Genomic DNA, 25,203 nt, shown 5'->3' with positions numbered 1-25,203 from the left:
AGGGTTACAAGATGGTTGTAAATATATATATACATATGATATATGATATGTGGTGTGGCGATGGTAGTGCTGCCAAAAACAGGAGGCAGAGCTGGAGGTGGCAGAGCTGAAGATTCTTAGATTTTTGTTGGGAGTGACCAGGATGAATGGATAGGATTAGAAATGAGTAGATCAGAAAGACAGCTCAGATTAAGCGATTTGGAGACAAAGTAACAGAGCCAAAGTTGAGATGGTTTGAAGATCTCAGAAGATGGACAGTAAATGCATTGGACAAAGGATGTCGACAGGAGGAGAAGAATAAGATCACAGAGAAGAATGTGTGATTGCTAAGGATAGGGATATGGAAGCAAATGATCTGCTGTGGTGCCCCCTGAAGAGAGCAGCGTAAAGAAGAAGAAAAAGAAGTTCAGCGTTGAGTTCCGTGGCAGCATTATCAGCAATTAACATTGCATTTCTGCTTTGACTACTAAGGGTTATTGGTTCGGGTCAAGCTCAAGTAATGCTCCGGCATTGCTGCTCTTTTAGCCTGAGCCCTAAATCCAAACTGAGGCGTGAGGGTGCTGAAGGCTATGTTTGGTAAAATGTCAAGCCAAAGCCAAAAGCTGGCCTTATTTTACTTCACGGATGTAGAGAAACATCTTCACTCATTGTACCTTCCCCCTCCGCTGGGATTTACTGAGGTGCAAGATAAAGGTTACTTAGTGTGGGTCATATTGTAAGCGTGTGTGCAACAGAGGTTCCAGAGAGTTGAGATGAAGGAAAGTGGACATACCTCCTACCTGCTCAGTTATGAAATTTCTTTCCAGCTCTAATCTTGTCGGAGCAGAGCTTCCAAACCATTCAAGACAGACCTGCTCTAACTTTCCTCAACTGCAGCTCAGTGTTGTCACATCCTAGAATGAAGTTATTTAGCTTTGTTCATACATGCAAGGCTGGACTTGCTCATCGCTTCATGTATATTAGAAGATTAAATGTAAGTAAAACACAGACAGTAAACATCAAAATAATCAACATCCAAAAATAGAACTTCCTTAATACCCTAAAGAAGGTATTCACAGGGAAGGATAATATAGCTAATAATTGATTGATACTAACCATTTAAAAATACTGTATATTATGTGACCGACTTTAGATTCCTTGCCTGTAAATTGTCAACACTAGTGTGAGAAAATGAACTTTGACTGGAGAGCATTACAGTTTACGGCTCACACCTACACACGAGGGGATTGCAGCTCTAAATAGGCCTTCCAATTTCATTCCTTGTGTCTCCAGACGTATTAATCTGCCAGGTTTTTTTTTTTTTAAATTTTTTTTTAAATCTCGTCAGAAGAATCCAACATCCCGGTTATCCTGAGACATTTTATTATATCTGTTTAAATGCACTTGTACAGTCATTCTAGCACTGTGTGTTCAAGAAGTTGTCTTTTAGTGGAACTGGAAATTTGATCTTAAAACCTGTTCTTGTTTGTGCTTTATCCCTGAGGATGTATGGATGTGAATGCTATGCATGGGTGTGTGTGCAAAGCTCTGTTGGTGCAATCATCAAACTTGAGAAAGCACGATTTGCTTTATTCTCACATTGTTCGGACGCTACATTTTTGCAACGTTGCATGAAAGCCGAGCACTGCTACAGTCAGTGTCAGTGCTTATGTTGGCCGTGGACGTGCCGTTCAAAACATCAAATGCTCGTCAGAAGTTCAGAGTTCCTGTTTTCTTTTAGGAATGCCAGTCTTTCCATTCCAGCACTTTCTTCCCCAGGGTGGGGGAATAAAGCTGGTTTACTCTTATTTGGTCATTTATCCCATCCTCTTGTAAACAGCTGCGGAGGGCACTGGGGGTTTTATGCATGTGTATATGTATAAAACCACTTAAAAATTTTGAAACTCACCCATATTCACATTTATAGTATTGCACCATGAACTCTCACCACATCCCACAGTACGAGCATTTGAGATGCTGGTATCCATGTATTTGTTCCCTTGGCTGCAAAATCTGTTTTGTTGGTTGAAATATTTGGTTCTGCAGTTTTTAGACTTCTCCTGTAAAGTGTTTATATATTATGCAATGATTGCTGTGGAGATGTTTGTTGCAAACTAAACATTAAAACTAAAACTAAACTAAGCAGGCTTGAGCTGGTAACTTTTCTAATAGGATCAAAGACCGAACCTTTTCTTCAAGCGATAGTTATATCAAGCTGTAAGCAAGAACGCACATATTAAATTGTCTTAATCCTGCTAACAAACAAAAACATTTGTTGGCCGTAAAACCAAAAGTTGCGGAAATGGTCGAATGAAAGCTCAAGGCTCAAGTACCAATCAAAAGTCAGTGTCAGTGTGTCGATCCCCGCCCTCCCCCCAGTCTGAGTGGTAACGCATCCTCTGGTAAGATGCTGAACCATGAGTTTAAAGTGCTGTATGAATGTCTAGCAGAAAGTGCTTTGGGTGCTCAAACTGAGTAGAAAAGCAGTGTATAAGTACTGATCCATTTAGCATAAAGTGTGCATTTTTCTTCTTATCGCATCACTGCAGTTCCAGTAAATCGATTAGTTACTCTCTATTTTGTAATCTGCAACTGGGAACTTTTATTACACTTTCTCTTTGCTCTTTTCCACTTTGGCTCTTTGCACTCCCTTTCCTCCCACATATTGAACTGTTGGCATCTTTTTTCCCCTCCACGTGACCCCAACATACACATGTATTCACACACACAGACACACTCCCGCGCACACGCACTCCATCTTCTCCTCTCGCTATGCTAGCACACGGCTGAGGTTCTAAGTAAACATGAACTAAAAGGTTAACTCACTTTGTTCCTGCTCCCTTTGCCTTATTAAGTTATTGGATGAGCTGCTGGCAGATTGCGCTTGTCATACAGCATTTGGTTTGTTTTATTTCAAAGGTCAGAGTTTTTGTGTGTAAGCTAGTTTCTACATCAGACCTGGGATGTTAGATGTTAGATTTTATTAGATATTAGATGAATATATTGTGTGTATGTGAGCAAATACATCGCGTGTACAGGCAGTTTTTCTGACTTTTCTCCTCTGCGTGTTTGTAGGGTTGCCAAAGCAATGAAACTGGCCTTGTATGAGACTCCCACAGGCTGGAGATACTTCGGGAACCTGATGGATTCTGGGCGTTGTTCCGTCTGTGGGGAGGAAAGCTTTGGGACAGGTATGACCTAGCACATTCACTTACTATCCAAACAGAAAAAAGCACTGCCTTTATAAAGATAGATTTGAAATTGCTGAATATTATGAGTACAGATCTCTACTGAATGCAAATGCAAGGCAGGATCAGCTGGTTAGATTGTGAAAAGAGGATCGCTCATTCAAATCCCCGGACTATCTTTGAAAATGTGAGTGGGAGTATGTGCATCCTTTCCCCTCAGCAACAACTGGTGCCTGCAAACAAAGCTGTCACTAGAGGACTGCAGTGGCCAGCAGCTGCTGCTGCTAAATGTGCAGCAAGAACTTGCTGAAACAGTCACCACCACCACCACAAAAAAAAACCTTTACATTTTTCCCTACGATTTTGGTCTTTTTTCTACTTTTGTCTGCCAATCGGCTACTATTATAGTCTAAGTTTGCCAAAAAAGCTGAGCTGTAAGAAGTCAACAAAATCCAGCCTAACAGGGTAAGACACGTGACACGTTATTACTTTGCACATTTACATTTTTAAGTAAGTCAAGTCAGTTAATATTTATAATGCTAGGGTTTGTTTAAAAGCTTTATGGTCATCTGGTTCGTAATATTTCTTGCTCTATTGTTTTGTTTGTAAGTGTTATTTTTAAAGACGATATTTTTTAATTTTTTGGCATTTTGGCCAATCCGACTGATGCATCGCGGGATTCATGGTTCAGTAGCTTGCTCAAGGATAATTCAACATGCAGACTGACGAACCCAATCTACTAACCTTCTGACTGGTAGACGACCAACTCCCCCTCTTGAGCCATAACAACCCCATCAGCTCAACAGCTCATTCCTTAGCATCCCAGCAAACATGGTTGAAGACCAGAATCTCCCTGGTCAAAACTGGTCAGGGTACGACGTCAAAAACTGAACCATAGATGGACGCATGTCACAAAGTTAGAAACATAGATCAGATTATTGTAAAGAAGAAATTAAATAGATTTGTCTTTGTTTTTTTTTTTGTTTTTTAAAAGGACAACTAATATGGCTTGCAAACGGTTTATCAAGTATTCCTGTATATTAGTTACTACTGTAACACTTTTAAGCTATTTATGGTTTTGCCCTTTTAAATTCAAGTTAATTTGTCGCTTGGTAACTTTAACAAATCGGACTCTTACAGTCGTCCCCTCTTTGTTCACAGTGTCCCTATTAAAAACTCAGGAATGTTTTCATTCTAATGTAAAATCAAATCCTCAGTGTGACAGCAGGTGGACTCAAACTGCAAAAGTTCTCTTGATAGGAAGTCTAACGAGGACATCCTGACGACGTTTGAGTGATACCTCCAACTGATGTCGTGGTAACCTCGGCGACCATGGTTAAGCTTTTATTTTGGAACTACTTTGATTGCTGGGATGCAACCAAAAGACAAAACACTACCGACCTGTCACCTCTAAGAATAGGTGATCTATTTGTATGAGAGCTGGAATAATATCATCTAATAACCCTGGGTAAAAAACGTGATTTATAATGTGACTCCAGTTGTCACAACTGTAATTTTATTTTTATTTTTTGCTGGTTATAAACATGTTTATTTCTTATCTTTTCACTTTTTATTGTTCCTATTGTCTTGGAGCAACCGTGACCACATCATTTCCTTAGGGGTTAATAAAGTATTCGGATTCTGATTCTGATCTAAACATGGGCGTCTGTGGGATTGAAGCACTCAAGTGGACATTACAGGAACTGCAGTTTCTGCCACTGTGTTGGCATCATTCCTGCTTGGTTCATTCCTTCCAGCTCTTTAGTAACTAGTGTGCTGTGTGTAATAATATTGATGACTGATGAGATTGCTTAAAAGGAAACAAACAAAAAAAGAACATTCAACTATTTATCAAATCATCATTTTCCTTTAAAGGTGAAAATTTCCCTATTCCGTTCTCTTCCAGTCTGTTCGAGGTCTACGTGTATAAGCAGTGCATCCTGCCTGCTCATAGCTCCATTCAGAGTCAACTAATAGATGAGAGGGCTGTGACCCTGACTGCATGTGTAAATAATCCCCATTCTTCTGCTATAAAAGGAGACAGGGGCTCCCTGAATCACGGCAACAAACCGACACTCCTCCAGTGGTAGCGTTTTGTGAATACTAATGCAGACACGCACTCACGCCGGAAAGTATAAACAATTCATAAAAATACAGACATGTATAGGCTTGCATTTTAGATGCGTGTCCCTCTTGCTACAGTCCGAACCTCACCCAAAGTTTAGTCGTTGTTCTCTAATTCCTTGTGACTTCCTCTGCTTCTTTTTCTTTCAACTACTCAACCCTTTGTATTCACTAGAGAGGACACATTTAACATTTTATAACTTGAAGTAAAAAGAAACACGCCAGTGGGTGTGAACAGAAGAGAAAAGACCCATGATTGTTGCAAACGGAGGAGAAGATGGCGAGCAAATCCAAATATGAGAAGTATCGAGAAGGAGGAGAGAAAGGGAAGGAGCTGAGACTCAGAGAGGACTATGGGAGCTTACTCGTTATCTATCCATGTAAGGCAAAAAAGCTCAGAGGGAGCCCTGGATAGTAAATCATCAGAGCTGCACACCACTCTTGCTCTCTCTGAGACACGCAGCAAGAACAGTGCTAATTTAGAGAGCTATGTCAAACTTTGTGGGTTTTATTGGTGTCACTTTAAAAACAAAGGCACATCAGGTTAAGCTTTGTTGACATAGATATTAGATGTCTTTTATTAGGTGTCAATCTCCGCCACCTTTTCTGTTAAGATGAATGACAAAGACACAGAGAATGAGGCAGGGACTTAACAATAACAACTGCCAGTTTCCTAATGTGCCGGACATAAAGCTTTAGGTTCTTATTTTTAGTGTAGATGTTGAGAGGAATAGTAAAACAGACACAGTACTGCTTTTTAGTTTTTATTTTCTTTCCGATTTATAAAATATATATAAATCCAGCTTAAAATAACAGCTCACTTTCCATTTAAAGCTCAAGCAGGGGAATGTAACACATGCTTAACCTCAACACATACCTTTACAGTGCAGCTGTCTCTGAGAACAGAGCGAAAGCTCCCCAGTGAAGGAGACTGTGGGTGTGATGCGCTCCTCTGTTTGAGTTTATGTTTGCTCTGGGCTGGCAGGAAAGATTGTTTGTGTTGCAACTTTTTGTACGTTTCCAAGAGCCCGAGGCAACTGTTGCGAATTGGATCTGTGAATGAATTCAGTTGAATGTTGTAGATTAAAATTAACCCACCATTATACAGTTACATTAATAATTGGTCAATACAATAAACATTCCCTTTAGTTAAACTGCAGGTGAAAGTATTGTTCCCTTTCTTTGATAAAGTAACAGTTCATAATTTTAATTCATTGTTACTGTAACAAGATTCAGATAGTAAAATCAAGTCGAACATGCAGCTATTACTAGGAGATGGTTAGCTGAGGTGTTATAAAAAATGAGAAGCTAGATAAAATAGCTAGCTTAACTCCAAACTAACATGTTTTTCCTACCTTGGTACCGTATATCTGGATTTAGTGGAAGTCCTGTGCTAGGTAATGGTACTTATGTAGGGCTTTTCTACTGAATTTGAGCCTTACATTCTACTGCAAAGCTCATTCACCTAATCATAGAAACCTATTCATATAGCACTTTTATCTATACCTTGAGACTGAGATTCAGCATCTTGTCCAAAGATAATTTGAAACGTATACTGGAGGAGCTGGTGACAAATATGCCAAACTTCAGCTTGGTAGACCACCTGCGCTACCATGTAAGCAACAGTGCAGAAAGTATAAACAACTTCTTATACAGACCCATGCTAACTGCTTATCCTTGTTTCTAATGTTTGTGTTACACTGAGCTAAAGGGCTAATCATAATTTCCAAAATTAAAATAACCTTCAATGTCTTGCATGAGGCCACATTTAGCTCCACTGCAGATTTTTATGGAAGTTTAGCCCCAATAACTAAGAGAAGTTTACACAGAGATGTTGAATTTTGCACGTTTTCCTTCTCTTCCAGGTTCTGACCACATTCGTGAGAAGGACGGTTTGTGGTCCGTGTTGGTGTGGTTGTCCATTATGGCAGCCAAGAAACAAGGCGTTGAGCAGATTGTCAGAGAACACTGGGCCAGGTTTGGGCGTAACTACTTCTGCAGGTAAACAGCTAAGTAATCAAAACATTGTGTATCTATTGAGGTTTCTCATGTGACGTCATGTGCACATTGCTCGAGATTCATCCGCTATATTATGGTGCGATGCAACCACACGTTGCTATTAAAAAAGGCTTATTCCCAAGTAGTTGATACTGGCTCCTGGAGGGTGATGTGGTATTGTTGTCAATGCGATAACTTCAAAATGAGACGATATATCATTTTCAAAATTATACCATGCAAACAGGTGCATGTACTAAAACTCAGGGGTCAGTTTGAATCTCAGTCACCTCAACCTTAAGAGGTCAGAGGTCAGTTTTTCTGAAAATCTTATGAATGCAATTTCTCAGAGCGAGTTACCTAGGATTTTGAAATTGATAACACATGTGCATCTACTAGAAGGCTAGGGGGCCGCACTGGTAGCCACAAGCATTTTCATGTTTGGTTTTCAATACTCGTAAACTTCTAGCCAAGCTGTAGTAAAACTTGACAAAGTGTGACACAGAAATAGAGACGATTTGCCTTCAAAGCAAAAGTTGTTCAAGAATCTTTTACTTTGAAAGTTAATGGTTCCTGTTTCCAGTTTGTGTTGCATTTTTACAGTTTCACAGCAGCTCAAAAAGTAGCTGGATGGTGTTTGTAGGCAAGCCTGTAACTTCCATTCAGACTACGGACAGCCCACGATGAGTGGTTGATAGATGATCACCGACTGGCCTCTAAGCTGGTGTGACTGAAACCTTATTCACTTGATCCTACAACGTCACTGTGATTGTCACACATCCAAAATAGCCTACAAGCTAATGCCGTGTGGTTACCTCAAATCTTTTCTCACTCGTTTACTAGTTTTCGTCAGAACCTTCATCATGATTGTGTGAATACATGCTGACTAATTTCAGTAATAACTTCTCTTCACCTCGTCTTAGTCCTTACCGACCCCGCATATGCCTCGCTGGCTTTCACCTTAATCCACCCCCCTCCCTCCAGTCCTTCTCACTCGTTCTTATTTTAACTTCTCCCCTGTGAGAGGCACAGATAGCTGCCACAGTCAGTCTTCCCACTGATAGCTGCAGTAGTTTTTATGTTCCCACAGAGAGCTTCTCTAAACTGATGCTTGTTTCCCACAACACATAAAGTAGATGGACAGGTTATACAAGACGTGTCCCCAGAATCTCTGTGGTACATCTCTTGCAATTTAGAGCCCTTTTCGGTAACATAAGTAAGATGATGCGGCAAGAAAACTGAACGTACCTAACATAAGCAAACTCTCCCTTTTCTGCTTTCATGACCTCATTGAGTCTTACGTGTGTTCATAAATCTTGTGTGCATCTTATGATTGTCAGGTTTGACTATGAAGGTCTGGACCCACGTGCAGCCTTTTACCTAATGAGAGATTTGGAGGCAGTAATCTCAGACAAAGCATTCACCAGCCAGAAGTTTGCTGTAGGGGACCACATGTACAGCGTGGAGAAGGCTGACAACTTCGAGTACATTGACCCTGTGGATGGAACAGTGGCTCGAAACCAGGTCAGTGTAAGGAAGGCTGTAACAGCAGGATGTTGCATGACACGTTATTATTTGGCCATTCACACTACAGCTCTGACCCAAAGAAGCCCAAATGGGAATATACAGCCCACCATGGGAAACACTCCAGTAGATACGGTGTCTACTGTGGTGCAGCTCTTGACTTCGATCGTCCAGCTGCAGAACAAAGGCCAGCTGCCAGCATAAGCACCCTGAAAAAGGAATTTTTTTTTTACAACAAATTAAACGTCAGCTTCCGTTCAGCTCCCACAGTGCCACCACCGTACCATATAAGGTTAATTACACACTAGGAGGGAATCCCAAGACCAATTTATAAATTGCACACAAGGGAAAAAAATTCTTCAAGAATTTCCCAAATATGGGATAAATAAAGTGTTTCTTATCTTATTGTGGCCCACCAAAGCAGCCAATGCTGGATGTTCTGACAAATGTGAAATGCATGTAGTGCAAAACTGAACATGGTGACGACACAGGCATCACTACAGGTGAAGGGAGCACAGGTCAACAGGAAGGCAGAGTTTAAAAAGCCCTGGCTAACTGGCTAGGTGTTTTACATTGTGACAAATCCCACTCAGCTAATCTCAGGACCCGCTTCAACAACGGAGAACAACATGTCAGGTGACGCTGTGTGAGGCACGCAGGACTGGACCCAAAGTGCAGACTCACAGGCAAGACTGAACTTAACGAAATCTTTATTGCTGAATTTATAGATACATAACAAAACTGAGAAGGCTAAGGGCAGACACTAAACCGACATACAGAGAATTATCACAACGCTCAGGACACACAGCAAGAAGGAGTTCACGACAGACACAGGACAAGAGACTGTCAAAATAAAACAGGAAGCACAAGAAGCACACAATAAGACTCAAACTGACTACTACATGAAAGACGAGAGAGCGAGGGACGAGAGAGACACACAGAGAAACGACTGGGAAAACAGGCAACTAAACTAGGAGACTGACAGGCAAACAAACATGAGGACAAGACTGACTTACCTGGGAGATTCTGAGGGAAGGACACAGAGACAAGGACCTAAAAGGGACCACATAACAAACAATACAACTTAAATTAGAAATACAGAAAAAGTAAAGAGCGGGAGAAAACGAAACCAGGAAACATAAGTCACACCCCTTCCCTGTCCCAACTCACCTGTAAACCAATCAGCATAGCATGAACCGACACATTAATTTAGCATAGAAGGACCTTAAGCTGTAACAAGACAGATCAGTAGATCCTTTTGTGCAAAAAAGTGCAAAAAAGATTGTTTTAAATAGTTGCCACTCAGGCTAGAGTTACTCTTAGAAGCTGGGTGCTATTAGTGTTTGCTTTACTTATCTCTTGAACCTGCTGTTTCTGTTGAGTTGTAATTGTTTTAGTAAAGTACTACACATCACTCGTAGCACAGCGCATTACTTAATTACTCGCTAGAGAAAGTGCTTCATGACACTACTGTTTACATCACTTAAGTGTTGGATTCTTCACTGGCTTGGTGTCAGCATGCTGTGCGTGCAGATGCTTGCAAAGAGCAGACGTTGTGTAGAATGCAGCAGAATATAGTCGTTTCTGTCATGGTCTCAATTAGATTAAAAACAACCAGAACAACTTTGAAGTCATTTATTGGTTCCATTCTCCAGACTGGTTACCTTAAACTGAGATTGACAATAAGTTGACCAACCAAAAGCCACAAACCTGTTTGTTCAACCCAACATCGAATTGCATTGCATTAGAAAAGTGACTGAAAAGCTGCTTCACATCAGGTCACACACTCTCTCTTCCCTTTGTTCACATACATGTACTCAGCCTGGTGTAAGCCAGACCACCCACTAAGCTTCAGTGCTGTCTGATCAGCAAGGCTCCATGTTTGGACATGACAGTCTATCTTCCTTTTGAAATTATAAACATATGCATACACGCACATAACATACATCATGTATCACTACAAACACCGATAACTCGCTAGGTTAATGCAACCTTCCTTCCTTCCCTTCTTTCTTCTTCTTTGTGTCTGTGACTTTCACCCAGCTGACTTCTCTTTCCTGCCCAGAAATTTGTGGAAATTTGTCAACACTTCTTAGCTTCCGCCCCACCTCACAAACACACAAACACACACACATTGTGCATTTTGGTGTGTACATCCGTCCAGTTGTCCATGAGCGTAAGCGTGAACACATGCGTACCCTTCCACTCCTGATCCTTGTTCGCACTTGTGTTTTCCACTCTGACCACCGGCTTCACCTTGTATATCTTAACGCCGTGAAGGAGTCTTTTGTTATCCTGCTGTGACTATTCCACTGTGTCACCATGGATACAGCAGGCCAACAGCTTTTTAGTCAGTCACCCCAAAATACTGATAAATCCTCAGCATCCCAGTCGCCCCAGTGAATGTTATTACAACACACATTCCTCCCAGGACAGAATTATATCAGCTGTCGTCTCACTTTGCAGTCTCTCCATTGCAAGTGTGTTTGAAGGGGGAAGAGCTGGCACACGAGAGACGCAAACACACTCAAACACGATACACAAATACACAAGACAAAGCTTGGGGGATTTACACAGCAGTGGCATCGCGGCCTTTTGTAGCTGGCTACTGAATTCATTCCACGTCGTCTGCATATCAGATGATGGAACAACTTGTGCGCTAAATGTAGATACTGCCTTTTGGATAATTTGGTATTATGCGAAATTTGTTTAGTAAAAAATATCTACCAACAAAAAGAAGCGAAGGTTTCTATTAAACGAGTAAGAAACTTGTCTTCTTTATGTTTGTGGTAATTTTTTTTAATCTATGACTGAATTTGATCAAATGTTGCTTTACCTAATAGCTAATGACTAAATGATAAAGATGACAGCTCATTAAAAGAATGACTTTGATTGTATCTTTAGCTAAGGCTGGCTGTGGCTGTATCTCTTAAGATAGCTATAGAATTAGCAGTGTCTTGATGGCTTTTTGACTGTAAGTGCCTCAGAGTGTGGAAAGCAGGGCTGTAGTAACACAAATGTTTTTGTTCTAAGATGTCCGCTATTAGGCACACGTTTCAAGCACTTACACTCGGGAGAGTGTAGATAGACAGACTTTTTAAGATCAAGTCTGATCTACAGTTCTGTGTAAAGGCATTGTCTTTATTTTATTATTTTATCTTTTTTTTGTTTTTTATCTTTTATCTTTTTTTTATCTTTTTAAAAAGTGGTTTTGTGCAATAGATCTTTATTATTTTCATGCTTTGTCTTGAAAAACAGATGATTTTTTTCCCCATTTGTTTAGTCGAATCTATTAAGAAATGCCACAGTTTCATAGGCATGAAATCATAATTTTGCACTTACAAGGTGATTCTAAAAGGACTATTAGAAACTTGACATATTTCATCCTTAAAAAGCCAGACCGTGTTCTTAAAAAAATCTGAGGAAAATAGATAAATGGAGGAACAAAGAAGAACTGCCAGGCGTGAAAAATGATCTACAGCAGATAAACAGTATCTGAAGATCACATCCTTAAGAAATAGGCAGAAATTCTGACAAAGGACCTTAGAGGGTCATTCGATCCTTAAGCTGATGCATCTGCTGTTCACTGAAGCCTCATCAGAAATGGTCTCAGTGGAAGGATGGCTGGGAAGAAGCCATCTTTAAAGAAAGGAAGCAGGGAGAAAAGACTGAGATAAATTACATGAGAATTTGATTGAAAATTAGTGGCAACAGGGATTATAGAGTGATGGATACAAATTTTTGGTTCACATTGTTGTCAGTGGAGGTCAGAGAGGTAAGAGGTAAACAGTGAGTGTCTATACCCACCTGTAAAACATGGTGGACGCTCTGTCATGGTTTCAGGCTGTAATTCAGTGAGTGGTGTTGAGGATCTTGTCAAAACTGATGGGATTATGAATACACAAAAGTACTATAAGATTCTGATTTACCGTGTAATGCCAGGAAGAAGGCATCAGTTTAGCAACAGCTTGACTTTTCGGCACTGATCTCAAAGACACTTCCTATGCAGGATAGAAAAACAGATAGTGGAACACTGTCAGTCATGGATTGGCCTCCTCAGAGTCTCAACAATACTAAAGCAGTGCAGGGTCATCTTGACAAAGAGCAGAACAAAAGGCAGCCAGCATCAAAATAAGAGAGCTGATGTCCCTCAACAAGTCTAGGGAACTATTCCTGAAGACTACTCGGTTTCGTTCACTATTACTTGCCATTATATTATAGCCCATATGGCCCTGGCAATATGGTAATGTATGCTGATTTATCGCATTGGAACTGACAACAGGACATCCTAACTTCACTGAACTGTTTCAATAACTACAATAGACATATAAGGCGAAGGTAAATTTAAAAAACCCTAATGTGTTTATAAGAAGCAGTTGATTACGATGGTCAGTGCTGACTCGTGTAGATATTCTCTGCTGCAGCTCATTTCATGTGTGAAATCAAAATGCAAATGAAGAGCCATGACTTGTTTCCCCTCTTGTGTTAGTGGGACTTTATTGCTCTGTGCTTTCTTTCCCCACATTTCCACACCAACATTAATCCATGAATAATTCCACACAGTTGCAGAGGAACAGCAGTTGGCATGGATGCTGGAAGGTGGGAGGGAGGCTCAGACAAAGACCTCTCCAAAATCTCTAAGCACCTTTAGGCTGGTAGATGAACAAATGGATTGATAGATGAATAAAGATGAACACACATGCACGACACACATGAGTTATGGCTGGTATGTGCTCCACTCGGGGCCTCTGAGCTCTGCATTGGCAAGTGTTTTTAACAAGCATTAGTCAGCCTTCTGATAACTGCCACTCTATTGTTAGTGAGTTGACAGACTCACAGATAGAGAGACAGACAGCTGGACGGACGTCTCTGATTATCGCCGTCTCTCTTCACCTGGACTCTGGCATTTTATCCTTCATTCCCAGAGTGGTTCAGATATTTCCATTTAGTACTGCGTTCTGTAAACAATAATGCTGAGCCACAGTTAACTAATAGGCTCACAGCCATTTGTCTGAGACTGGCTGCTTTGGAACTGGGACAGTGCATCCACTTGACTTTTACTACTATACAAAACTTTTGTTTACTATAGTTGCAATAACATTTGTCAGTATCGAGACATCTAGTACAGCTTAACGCCTGAGGTGGGGATACTTTGACAATACAGTTTGGAGTCCTGTTTTTTCTCATAACATGTTGCCGTCACCTCCCTTGAACTCTTGTACTCTAATCGAATAATGAAGGAGAGACTGTGGAATTCAGGACAGATAAGCGCTGTTACAGATGCATTAGTCGAAAAGTTTCTTCCTTACGTCAGTGAGCAGGAGATATATTTGATTGGTCCCAATGCAGTGATATCCTGGGATTAAGTTTGAAGAGTCACACACAGAGTTCAGTTATGAACCTTAGCGAGAATGTTATCTGCTGTAAGAGTCAGGAGATTCTTGGAAAGTGCAGCTATAGTTATAACCTTATGCAACTTTATAGCCAACATCATTAGGAATGTGAGTGCGCTGCATGCATCAAGAGTACAGTTTGAATCATGCGCCAACAAAACACACAGTAACAGTGACATCTAGCGGATGTTTGCCTTTACTGCATCACTAATTACAGGACTGAATGTTTTAACAGAGGTCTGATGATACAAGATTTGTACTTTTGTGTGCTGTAAAGTCACACTGAATTTGTGCATTCAAATGATTTTTGATTTTTTTATCCTATCCACTCAAATACATGACCATTTATTTGTCTTTTACTTTTAGCCATTCACTTGTGTTTAAAAAAATATGTTTATATAATTTTTAATATTTAAAAGAGAAAGAGAATAGTAAGTTAATGAAAAAGTAGACAAAAGTCAATTGATAAAAATTAAGAAAACAATTTTTTTTTTTTGTTTCCAGGGTTTGAGGATTATCTTTAATGATGCGTCCCGCCTGGTGTTTCGAATGAGCGGGAGCGGCGGAGGGATGGGGTCCACCATTCGCATTTATGCTGAGAGCTTTGAGAGAGACCCGGAGAGACACAACAGAGAGACACAGGTACGCAGATGGGTTTGATGGTGTTTATGTACCTTCTTTTTGTGACATTTGTGCTTATATCAATTACTTCTCACCTTTCAGTGGAAAAATCCTGTCCTAAATCCCTTCAGGAATGGCATCTAGCCAAGGTTGAACATTTGAACCTCTTTGTCTGGCTCTGGGGCCTTTCTGTGTTTTAGTTTCCCTCTGGGTTCAATAAAGGTGCATGTGAGGTTAATTGTCCGAAGACATGGATGAGAGAATGTGTGCTTGTCTCTCTGTGTTTTCCCCTGAGATAGACTGTGACTATCCCAGGGTGTACCCACCTCTTTCCCCATGACAGCCAGGATGGGCTCCACCCAAATCACGATCCAAAGAAAATAGAGGACTGTATAGAAGTATTATCCTTATCTTGAACTATGGTGTGGCCATTTGTTTGCCATTTGTAAATTCTTCCAACATTATTAATTTAGCATTATTATGTCATCTTTAGCCAGTTTTACCACCGCAGGAAAGCTTTGTTGGCACACAGTAGCAGAAATGATGCTTCATAATGAGCTTTTTCAACATATTAAATGCATGATATGTATCTGTGTGATACACAGGAGATATTCTATCATTTGAATGTTTAAAAACTTTAATTATATACATATATACTCCTAAACTACTACTTAAGTCTGTGATTTAGCAAACATAAAATTAAATCGATTGTGGTTCAAGAGTTGGCAGTTTGTCTTGTAATCGGAAGGTTGCCGGTTCGAGCCCTGGCTCCGACAGTCTCGGCCATGGTGTCCTTGGGCAAGACACTTCACCCGTTGCCTACTGGTGGTGGTCAGAGGGCCCGGTGGCGCCCGCCAGTGTCCGGCAGCCTCGCCTCTGTCAGTGTGCCCCAGGGCGGCTGTGGCTACAATGTAGCTTGCCATCACCAGTGTGTGAATGTGTGCATGAATGGGTGGATAACTGAATGTGTAAAGCGCTTTTGGGGTCCTTCGGGACTAGTAAAGCGCTATACAAATACAGGCCATTTACCATTTAAATAAAGTCCAAACTTATGTATGCAACTAAGCATAATAACATAGATTAAATATATGCACAAGATGAATGGAGTAATATACAGTCATTGTTGGTACAGAATTTAAATAAGCAATAACCACAACCTCTGTTTTATCCCAATTTGGGATAAAACATAGAGGCTGTGAAATTCATCTTATTTCCAGTTGACATCATGTCTTTAAGCAACAAAGACTTGGATGCGGGAATTAGATGACTTCCAGGAGGAGGAGGAGGAAATTTAACAGGGATGTAAAGGAAAAATATTTGTGCTGCAGAGAGGAACAAGTGGAACCCCAAAAATAGGAATGAAAAGAGTCCATATTTATCTGGGTCCCTTAAAACCTTTAACATAATTATGAAGCAGTCGTTCCAAAACTTGTGACGTTTATAGCAGAAATAAAACCTATGGCTCAGATTGCAAGAGGAATAATGTTGGAATATGTTATCTAGAAGTTGAGAAACAGACTCTATTTAATATCTTAAACCTAGCACACGGTGTACCATTGATCAGTCAGCCTGATTACAAGCGCCTGCTCCCAGGCAGTTTTGTTTTTGAGTATTCAGGGCCGCGACTTTTAATTGAGTCTAAAGGCCAGAAGACGGTTCGACGGCTGTTCAGCAGGGAACAGGGGAAAACACTCCTGCTGCAGTTTATTTACTAATTGTTTACATGTTACTTCTGACATACTGTAATTCACTACATATTAGCAGAGTAAATACTCTGTAGTGATAAAATGTCTAAGGGTTTCATCACTTGTTGTCTTGAGCTCACGTCTTCAGACAATAATTGATGAAGTATGGTTAAATTTTGATCCGAGGTTTATGTCAGGCTGAGCAGTTAAAAAAAAGAGGATACAGCATGTACTGTGGTTGTATTGTGATTATGTATTATAACTTTCATTCAAACTGTTAGATGACTGGCCTGTAGACTTTGGAGTGTTTAACAATGAAAGCTTGTTGTGTGGCTATGGATGTTTGGGATAGGTAGTGTACTTTAAACACTCCCGGGAGTTATAAAGATGCCTTCGCAATTTAGAGGTGTGTGTGTGTGTGTGTGTGTGTGTGTGTGTGTGTGTGTGTGTGTGTGTGTGTGTGTGTGTGTGTGTGTGTGTGTGTGTGTGTGTGTGTGTGTGTGTGCGTTCAGATTAACGACATTTCAATTCTGACTTTGCCACATAAAAAAGCAAAGAAAAGCAACAAAGTGTGTATTTGAGAATTACTTTTTAGTCTTTTATTATTAAAATGCAGGTGCGGTAATTCAAAACGTATAGGGCAGCATGAAGTTATGTCCCAATGTTACATCCCCCTTTTTATTCATGAAAATAGAAAATCCTCCTCGCTAAACTGCTGTTACGATAAGCATACCTGAACTGTGATTTAGCTGCTGTGTTTATTCAGCCAATAAAAATGTGTTATTTGTGGCATTGCACTGAACCCTCGGATTATCCATCATTAGATCATAAATTCAACATCTAATCATTCTGGCCCTTACCCAGCGCGCATGAATTATCAGAGACGACATACATGATTGCACGCCATGCTTACTCAGCTAGATTAGAGGGACAGATTTTATATACAAGATTCTCAGCCAAGCTAAAAAAAAAGCCACATGTTTGTGTGCAGCCTTAGTAAAATCTGTGCTTTCAGTGTAATACATGTTTTTTTGCATGTAGCAGTTTTGGGATGAGAATATCATACAATGTAGAGTGTTGTGGAAAAGTCTTGAGATCACCAGAAAATGGTAAATAGATTTAGTGATGTACTTATAATTTCTTCAGGAATAGTTCTCCAGGCATCTTGAAGGACACTTTAAACTCTCTTTTGGATGTTGGCTGGTTTTTCTTTTGTTCTTTGTCAATAATATTGAAGTTCAGGCTCTGGGGAGGCCAGTCCATGACTGATTGTGTTTTACTGTGTGTTTATCTATCCACATATGTTTTTACCGGACTGGGAGTATATGTCAGATCAATGTCATGCTGAAAAATGCATTTGTTGTCTATCAGTTGCTTTCCACATGGTACTATGTGATAGATTAAAATCTTTCTGTACTTTCCTGCATTTATAATTCCATGCATTTTGACAAGATCTGGCTGAAATTCAGTGTGTAATTTGGCATACCTCAGCCTTATCTCCCTGTTTCCCTTCCTTAACAATGGCTTCTTGACAGCCACTCTTCCACTGAGACCATTTCTGATGAGGGTTCAGTGAGCAGTAGATGGATCAGCTGAAGGCTCAGATGCATCTCTCAGGTCCTTGCTGGATTTTTGTAAAGACAAGGTTTGGCTACTTTCAACCAAAATATAAAGAAATGAGGGGTGTCTCAAGACTTTTGCACGGCCCTGTACATGTCTGTTGTTTTCCATCACACAATACTGTTCAAGGTTCAAGGTCCAAGGTTCAAGGTTCAAGGTTCTTTATTTGTCACATGCATAGTTATGCAAGTATAACACACAGTGAAATGTAGCCTGACACGCTCCTCGACATGTGCAAAAATGGGGGGGAGAACATTATATATATATATAGTATATACATTGGGTGAATGTGCAGTAGTAGCAGCAAGCAGGTGAATTCTGTACATTAATATGAATAGACATCTGACTATTTTACAGGATAGACAATATAAACATATTTAAAATTAAAGGAATTGAAATGTACATTGTGCCTTGGTTTAGAGTGTCTGGAAGAGAGTCCTGTCTCAGTCAATTATAGATGATGTGAGAGGGCGGGTGTGTGTGTTTAGGGCACGGATGGCTTGGGGATAGAAGCTCCTCTTGAGTCTCTCTGTCCTTGCCCGGAAGATGCGGAACCTTCTACCAGATTGCAGAAGTTGGAACAGTTTGTTGCCAGGATGGGACGGGTCCTTCAGTATCTGCGCTGCTCTAGTCCGGCATCTCCTGGTGTAGGTGTCCTGAAGCGGGGGGAGAGCAATCCTGCAGCAGCGTTCTGTTGTACGGATCACTCTCTGGAGAGCTTTTTGGTCCTTCACACAGCTGTTCCCGGACCACGATGTCATGTTCTGTGTGAGGATGCTCTCCACAGCGCCTGTATAGAAAATCCTGAGGATCTTTGGAGAGACCCTGAACTTCCTCAGTTGTCGTAGGTGATACAGGCACTGCCTAGCCTTTTTGGTCTGGACCTGAATGTGGGCAGCCCATGTCAGGTCTGAGGAGATGTGGACACCAAGATACTTGAAGGACTGCACCCTCTCCACTGGAGCTCCATTGATGATAATGGGCTTGTAGTCTCTGTGCTGACCCCTTCTGAAGTCCACCACCAGCTCCTTGGTCTTGCCGACGTTCAGCTGGAGGTGGTTGTCCTGGCACCATGATGCCAGATTCTTCACTTCATCCATGTAGGCCGCCTCATCGTTGTTGGAGATGGCACCCAACACCACTGTGTCGTCAGCAAACTTCACAATGGTGTTGGAGCCATGGGTGGCCACACAGTCTGAAGTGTAGAGGGAGTAGAGCAGTGGCGAGAGGACACATCCCTGAGGTGCTCCTGTGTTGATGGTGATGCTGTTAGAGACGCATCTACCCACCCTCACCACCTGAGTTCTGCCAGTGGGGAAGTCCAACACCCATGCACACAGACGGCTGTTAAGTCCCAGATCCCTGAGCTTTGTGAACAGTCTGCAGGGCACTATTGTGTTAAACGCTGAACTGTAATCAACAAACATAGTTACCCTGTTTCTTGTCCACGTGGCTGAGAGTGGTGTGTAGGACGTGGGCGATGGCATCCTCTGTGGATCTGTTGGATCTGTAGGCGAACTGCAGCGGATCTGTGGTGTCTGGGATGGAGGAGGAGATGATGTTCTTCAGCAGCCTCAAACACCTTCATTACTACTGCTGTGCAGTAAAGGGTTCAAATTAACACTGACCCAACAGCAAACCTGTTAGTCATAATGTCAAGTTTGTGGGATGTTGTCATTATTTGTTGTCTCATGCTCACTTTATATGCATTTTCTAAATGTAAAAATAAAAAAGAACCAGTTGAATAACCAAGTTAAAGCTCCTATAAAATCCCCTTAATGCGGATGTTGAAACAGTTTTAAAGGTCTAGACTTACGTAAGTCTAACTTGGTTATCTGCTCTGGAATCTGTTAACACGTGATGTCTATAAGTATAATGTGCCAACCTCGCACAGAAAAACTGACCAAAAAGCTCACGAAATTCTCAAGAACTCGACAGTAACTTAGTGTGAATGTGAAAGATTTAAAGGTCTGATTGAGTTTCGAAGCTCTGCCTTCAGCTCTCTTTACTTTGTCTTCAGGTGGTGCTGGGTCCTCTCATTGCCATTGCCCTGAAGATCTCTAACATTCACGAGAGGACAGGACGCCGTGGCCCAAATGTAATCACATGAGCAAGTGAAAAAAACAAACCAACCAAAAAACACTCACACTCATATGCAAACACATGAAAAATATCCTCAAAGCACCTGTTACTTTCTTGGTTTCATCTTTAAAATATCTCTGTAGTTTCAGCCTCATTTTTCATTTCTTTTTTGACTCAGATGCTTACCGCTGACATTTGTCTCTCAAAAATAAAGTTAAAGTCGCATACAGTGTTCTCTGTTCTTTATTGACGACTACCATTTAGTGGATCAACGTGGCAGGCGTAATTATTGTTGTGGATAAATAATGAAAAAAGGTCGACAGCGAACAGATTATGAGCGTGCAAACTCACATTTCAGATTGCTCGAACCTATCACAGCATGTTTTCAACTATTTGACCTTTTAAAAATCTGAACACTTTAGTTAACCTTCTGTTTAAACTTTAAAACAAAATTAAATATTAATTTGCATGTATGAGTTGAAATTTGCATCATATTTGCCTAAACCGAGGCTAGTACTGCACCATAATACATACAGTATAAAGGCATACTGTGGTATAAATATGTGTTAACTTTATTAAAGCCATAAAATTAAAACATATTTCTTCTATGAATACTTGATAAGTAACCACAGTCATATTTCAAACCTACATAAGTTAAAAAGAAAAATGTACTCTCAACAGTTTTAGCTTTTATTCTTTAATTTAGGATTTGAAAATGTTGTATGATCATGTTTGAATTCATTATTTCTTTTTTTTTTTAATCCAAATAAAATATTTGTGTGTAATTCTTGTCCTTTTCATTTAGTCAGATGGCTTTAAGGACAAAAAGAAAAAAACAGACTTAGTGAAATATGTTGCCCTTGGGTGTTTTGTTGTGCTGACACCATATATCAGGAGGTGTATGAATGCACGCTCTTTCGAGGAAAGAGCGTGCTTTTAAGCATAAAGTGTGTTGAAGTTGTTGTGTTGAGACAAAAAAATGAAGAAGGCTGATCTTTATATGGCCTGAATGAGACACGCAGAACTCATAAACAGCCTGATTGCTGTCTTTATCAGTTGAGGATATGCCAGTGGATATCCGTAAGGATGTGTTCACTCAGCCAGCCAGACATTACCAGCCAGCCATAGCAGGTTATTGCCCCATACAACAGTTTTATAGCATCAGGTGTTATTTCTTAAGCTGGACGGGGATAGGGGGCACTTTATCAACTTTAGACAAGTTGCTAAAAACACAATTTAGTTAAAATTGTTTAAGCTTTAGCATATTATAGCCAAAAGCATGATTAGAAAAAAAAATACCATCAAAAAATACCACCAATAGTGTAATTTAAAAAATGGCAGCAACCACTCTTTTCCTCTTTATATTGTGTATAAAAATGGGTTAGCTGCAATGCTGCTGTTTGTGCTCGACCGGCCTTTTTATTGGGATAAAGTGCGCCGTCAGTTGTAGTCTTCATGTGTTGAAATACTTTATTAGGACATCTTATAGTGTCATACACAGAAAGCATGTGCACATTCAGCAAAGGCAGAAAACATGTAACAGTCAGACAGTATTTTCAGTCACAGTATATTGTTAGGTCACACTAGTTACATAGTTACAAGTCACATTTCCATGAACAAACAGACGATAAAGACAGTGAGCTTACCCGTTTGCTATGCTGAGTAAAGCTGATTCAACTCTGACAATATATCAGGCTTCAAAGATTAACCTTTAAAAACTAGTTTATGCATTTTCTAATGCTTAAATCATCCAACACAGCAGTGGTTGAATGAAGTGCAGATAAAAGTAAGTTCTCCTTGTTAAATGAAACCTCGTCCACCTGGAGTAATACAACCATGCTTATCGGTCACACCAAATAATTTTTGCAGCTTAAAACTGGGGCTCATTCTGGCCGTACCCGTGTAAAGACCCTCAGGCCTGTTAGACGACGGATGACAGACACTAGGTTGTAGATTCATGGCAGAAAGATGATGTCAGCACATCTCTGCTGTCCATCTTTTGGCACTTGAGCGATCCAGTGACATAAAAACATTTCCAGTTGTTCTGGAACTTTCTCACTCAGCTTGGTGTGGAAGTCATTCACTTCTGCAATCTGCATTCCTTTTTTTCTCTCAACCAGTCAGGCAAAAACTGTTCTTCCCTCAGTGTCCAGACAAGCGCTCCCTCAGCTCCTCTGCATCCATATGTCCCTGCTGAATACTTTCAACTTCACTGTATGGTGGAGGTTGCTCCCAGCTAAACCTGCAGTCTGGGGCCTCTGGGCTGTCCTGGCTGTACAACGGAGGAGCCAGGCTCATCAGCATGTCTGTGCTATCGACTATGACCATAAACCCAGGAGACGCATCAGGGCAGACTTGACTTTCTTGGGAATCTTCATATGAAGGAGGAAAAGAGCTCAGTCTGTAAGGGAAAATAGATAGATAGATAGATAGATAGATAGATAGATAGATAGATAGATAGATAGATATTTGGTGTATTGTTTCATATATACAAACTAAGAATTGAGATATTTAATATATTTAATATAGGGGCTAATGTTATATGTACAATCATATGTACAATTTCTACTCAAAGAATTTTTATGGTACACAAACATTTTTTTCTGCATTTGTTTTTTGCATTGAATGCACACCTCTTACGAAAACACAGATTTACCTTTCAATAGTGAAGACCTGGATGTGTCGCTCGCGTCCAATTCTCTCGGTCTTTATGCCTGAGCAGAGGCCCCAGCAGACCCCAATGACCATAGCCAGGAGGCCACAGCCAATCATGATATACACAAAAATGACCCTCAGAGCCTTCTCATGCACGTTCTCCTGGGACACCAGGTAGATCCCGGTACACATCAACACAAGTCCCACAGAAGGCAGAAGAAAACAAAATAAGGACAACAACTGCTTCTTCACATTCATGGTCACTTGTTGCATTTTACTGCAGTCCTCTTTGTCTATTCTGTCCTGTGATTGAAAGACGCTCTTTCACAAGTAGCAATGAAGTATCTCTTCGGTACCTTTCAGGATGACATGAGTGTAGCCTTGCCAGTAGTAGAAAAATCCTGACTACGTTTGAGTACTGAACTGTAGCAGAGACTGTCAGCCTGCTAAAGCTGCCCTGCCTCTTCAGACATACGGGGAAGGGCCTGCCCTCCTCTCGGTTGTATATTAACACAGTATTATTCTAAGGTCAGAAGAATTAGAGCGATACTGCAAGGCAGACACACAGCCAGAGGATCGTCTTTTAGCTGAGCTCTGAAAAGACAACAACCAAAGCTTATTAGACAGGTATCAGCAGCGCATGTAGACAGGCTTGATTGGAGGAGAAGATGAAGACTCAGTGGTTACCTATTATGTAAAAATCTGAGTCACGAAGATGTGTAATGGTATAAACAAAAAAGAAAATGAAAAGCTACTTTTGTTCTTCTGAAACACCAGATAAAATAGTCCCAGCAAAATATCACAAAATAAAAGGAAGTCAAAGACAACAACAACTCTGTTTCTGAAACATTTTAAGGCTTTATAAGCTTAAGAAGGTTGTAAACCACTGATTTTCACTAGAACATAATGCATGTGCACACTTAGCAAACGTTCTAAAAAATATGATATATAAATACAAGTTAATTCTTCATAATTATCACATAATTATTGACTAACTAAGAGGTAGTGGATACAGCAGTTATTTCCTGATCCCTTTACATAGTCTACAAGTAAAAATGCACACAAAAAAGGACAGTACTCCTTCATATATTCTGCCTTTCTAAGTGCAGTGGCAGTTTTAAGTACCATTCTTAAGTTTATACCCCGCATGTATAGCATCAAGGACATTATTTAAAATGCCTGAAACACAAATACTGCTTAACTTTAAATGTTTTGGCTTAGTAAATATAGTTTTTTGTTTTTAAAAAATTACTATTTAACCTGCTCAATATTGGAGCCAAAAAATACTGGATACAGGCCAGTAGTTTAAGTGTTCTTTTTTGTTTTACTGTTTTGAACAAATGTAACAGTGGAATGAAACTGAAGAAAAAAAAGCTGTCTTTTAATAAAAATAAAGGTGGTTATAAAACCGACTCCATTTCGCGAAACTGATTTGTTTTACACACACATAAAAATAAAAAAGGTAATTTTCCAATAAACCTGCAGACCTGTTTTGCTTAACTGGAGAACTGATTCACATACTGAATATTCGTCACTCATGCGTCCGTGCTTGTTCCATGTCACTCAATACGTATTCATCTTTTATGTTTTTCCTCTCGTACCTCTTAAATCTGCTACTGGATAGATTGTATCCTTGAATTCTCTGTGTGTACTTTGGCCTTGTTGCTGACAACATCCTATAATGTTTAAGCCTATTATAAGAAAATGAAAGTATTAATTCACATTCTGTCACATAAAGAGGAATAACAAACTCTGTCTATCTTTACAGTTTCTACTGACGCAAAGGCTTCTTTCTCTGAAAACAAATCTGTTCAAATTTGTGCAAATGCTTACATCCACAGCAGCTTTGCATGTTTTAAATGTGCAAAAATTTCAGAGGTAAGAGGTAAAGAGAGTTTAATGTTTTGTTATGTGACATTCATGGCTGCCTCTCCTTTCTGTTTGTCCCTTAGCATTGCACTTTGCCCTTGTTTATTTGTCATCATCATCATGAGTCACCTATTTATAAAAGGCATATGAGCTACTCTTGAATGATATTATGAATGAGAGCTGTCCACCCCCCTTCTAATTCTTATGAATGCAGCAGTCATCAGATTTCTTATTTACACTTTCAGAGTGTAATGGTTTTATGGACCTTATCAGAGCGTCTTATCAGTGTGGCGTTAACTCCCTCAGTTTAATGTGAATCTAGAGCAGGGGTGGGCAATCTCAGTCCACGAGGGCCGGTGTCCCTGCAGGTTTTAGATGTGTCCTCGAACCAACACAGCTGATTTAAATGGCTAAATTAGCTCCTGAACATGTCCTGAAGTTCTCCAGAGGCCTCGTAACAAACTAATC

General features: G+C 40.3%; 2 protein-coding genes across 2 annotated transcripts in view; one reads left to right on the top strand and one right to left on the bottom strand.

Moving 5' to 3' along the window:
• pgm5 (phosphoglucomutase 5) overlaps positions 1 to 20,436 on the top strand; it is a 30,805-nt gene extending 10,369 nt beyond the window's left edge. Inside the window, exons 7-11 of the mRNA XM_026188058.2 lie at positions 3,055 to 3,170; positions 7,157 to 7,292; positions 8,627 to 8,810; positions 14,708 to 14,845; positions 20,150 to 20,436. Of these exons, the coding sequence (XP_026043843.1) occupies positions 3,055 to 3,170; positions 7,157 to 7,292; positions 8,627 to 8,810; positions 14,708 to 14,845; positions 20,150 to 20,239 (664 nt within the window). The 3' untranslated portion in view covers positions 20,240 to 20,436. The remainder of the gene's footprint in view (positions 1 to 3,054; positions 3,171 to 7,156; positions 7,293 to 8,626; positions 8,811 to 14,707; positions 14,846 to 20,149) is intronic.
• Positions 20,437 to 22,353: 1,917 nt separating this feature from the next.
• On the bottom strand, positions 22,354 to 23,124 carry LOC145432374 (uncharacterized). The gene is made up of 3 exons (XM_080309179.1): positions 22,868 to 23,124; positions 22,772 to 22,776; positions 22,354 to 22,706 (listed from the first exon to the last, which is right to left on the bottom strand). The coding sequence occupies exons 1-3, from the start codon at positions 23,122 to 23,124 to the stop codon at positions 22,354 to 22,356; spliced, it is 615 nt and encodes a 204-aa protein (XP_080165305.1).
• Between the last annotated feature and the right edge of the window lie 2,079 nt (positions 23,125 to 25,203).

Source organism: Astatotilapia calliptera, chromosome 12 (assembly GCF_964374335.1).
Source record: "Astatotilapia calliptera chromosome 12, fAstCal68.1, whole genome shotgun sequence".
Lineage (NCBI taxonomy): Eukaryota > Metazoa > Chordata > Actinopteri > Cichliformes > Cichlidae > Astatotilapia > Astatotilapia calliptera.
This window is presented reverse-complemented; position numbering and strand designations above follow the sequence as displayed.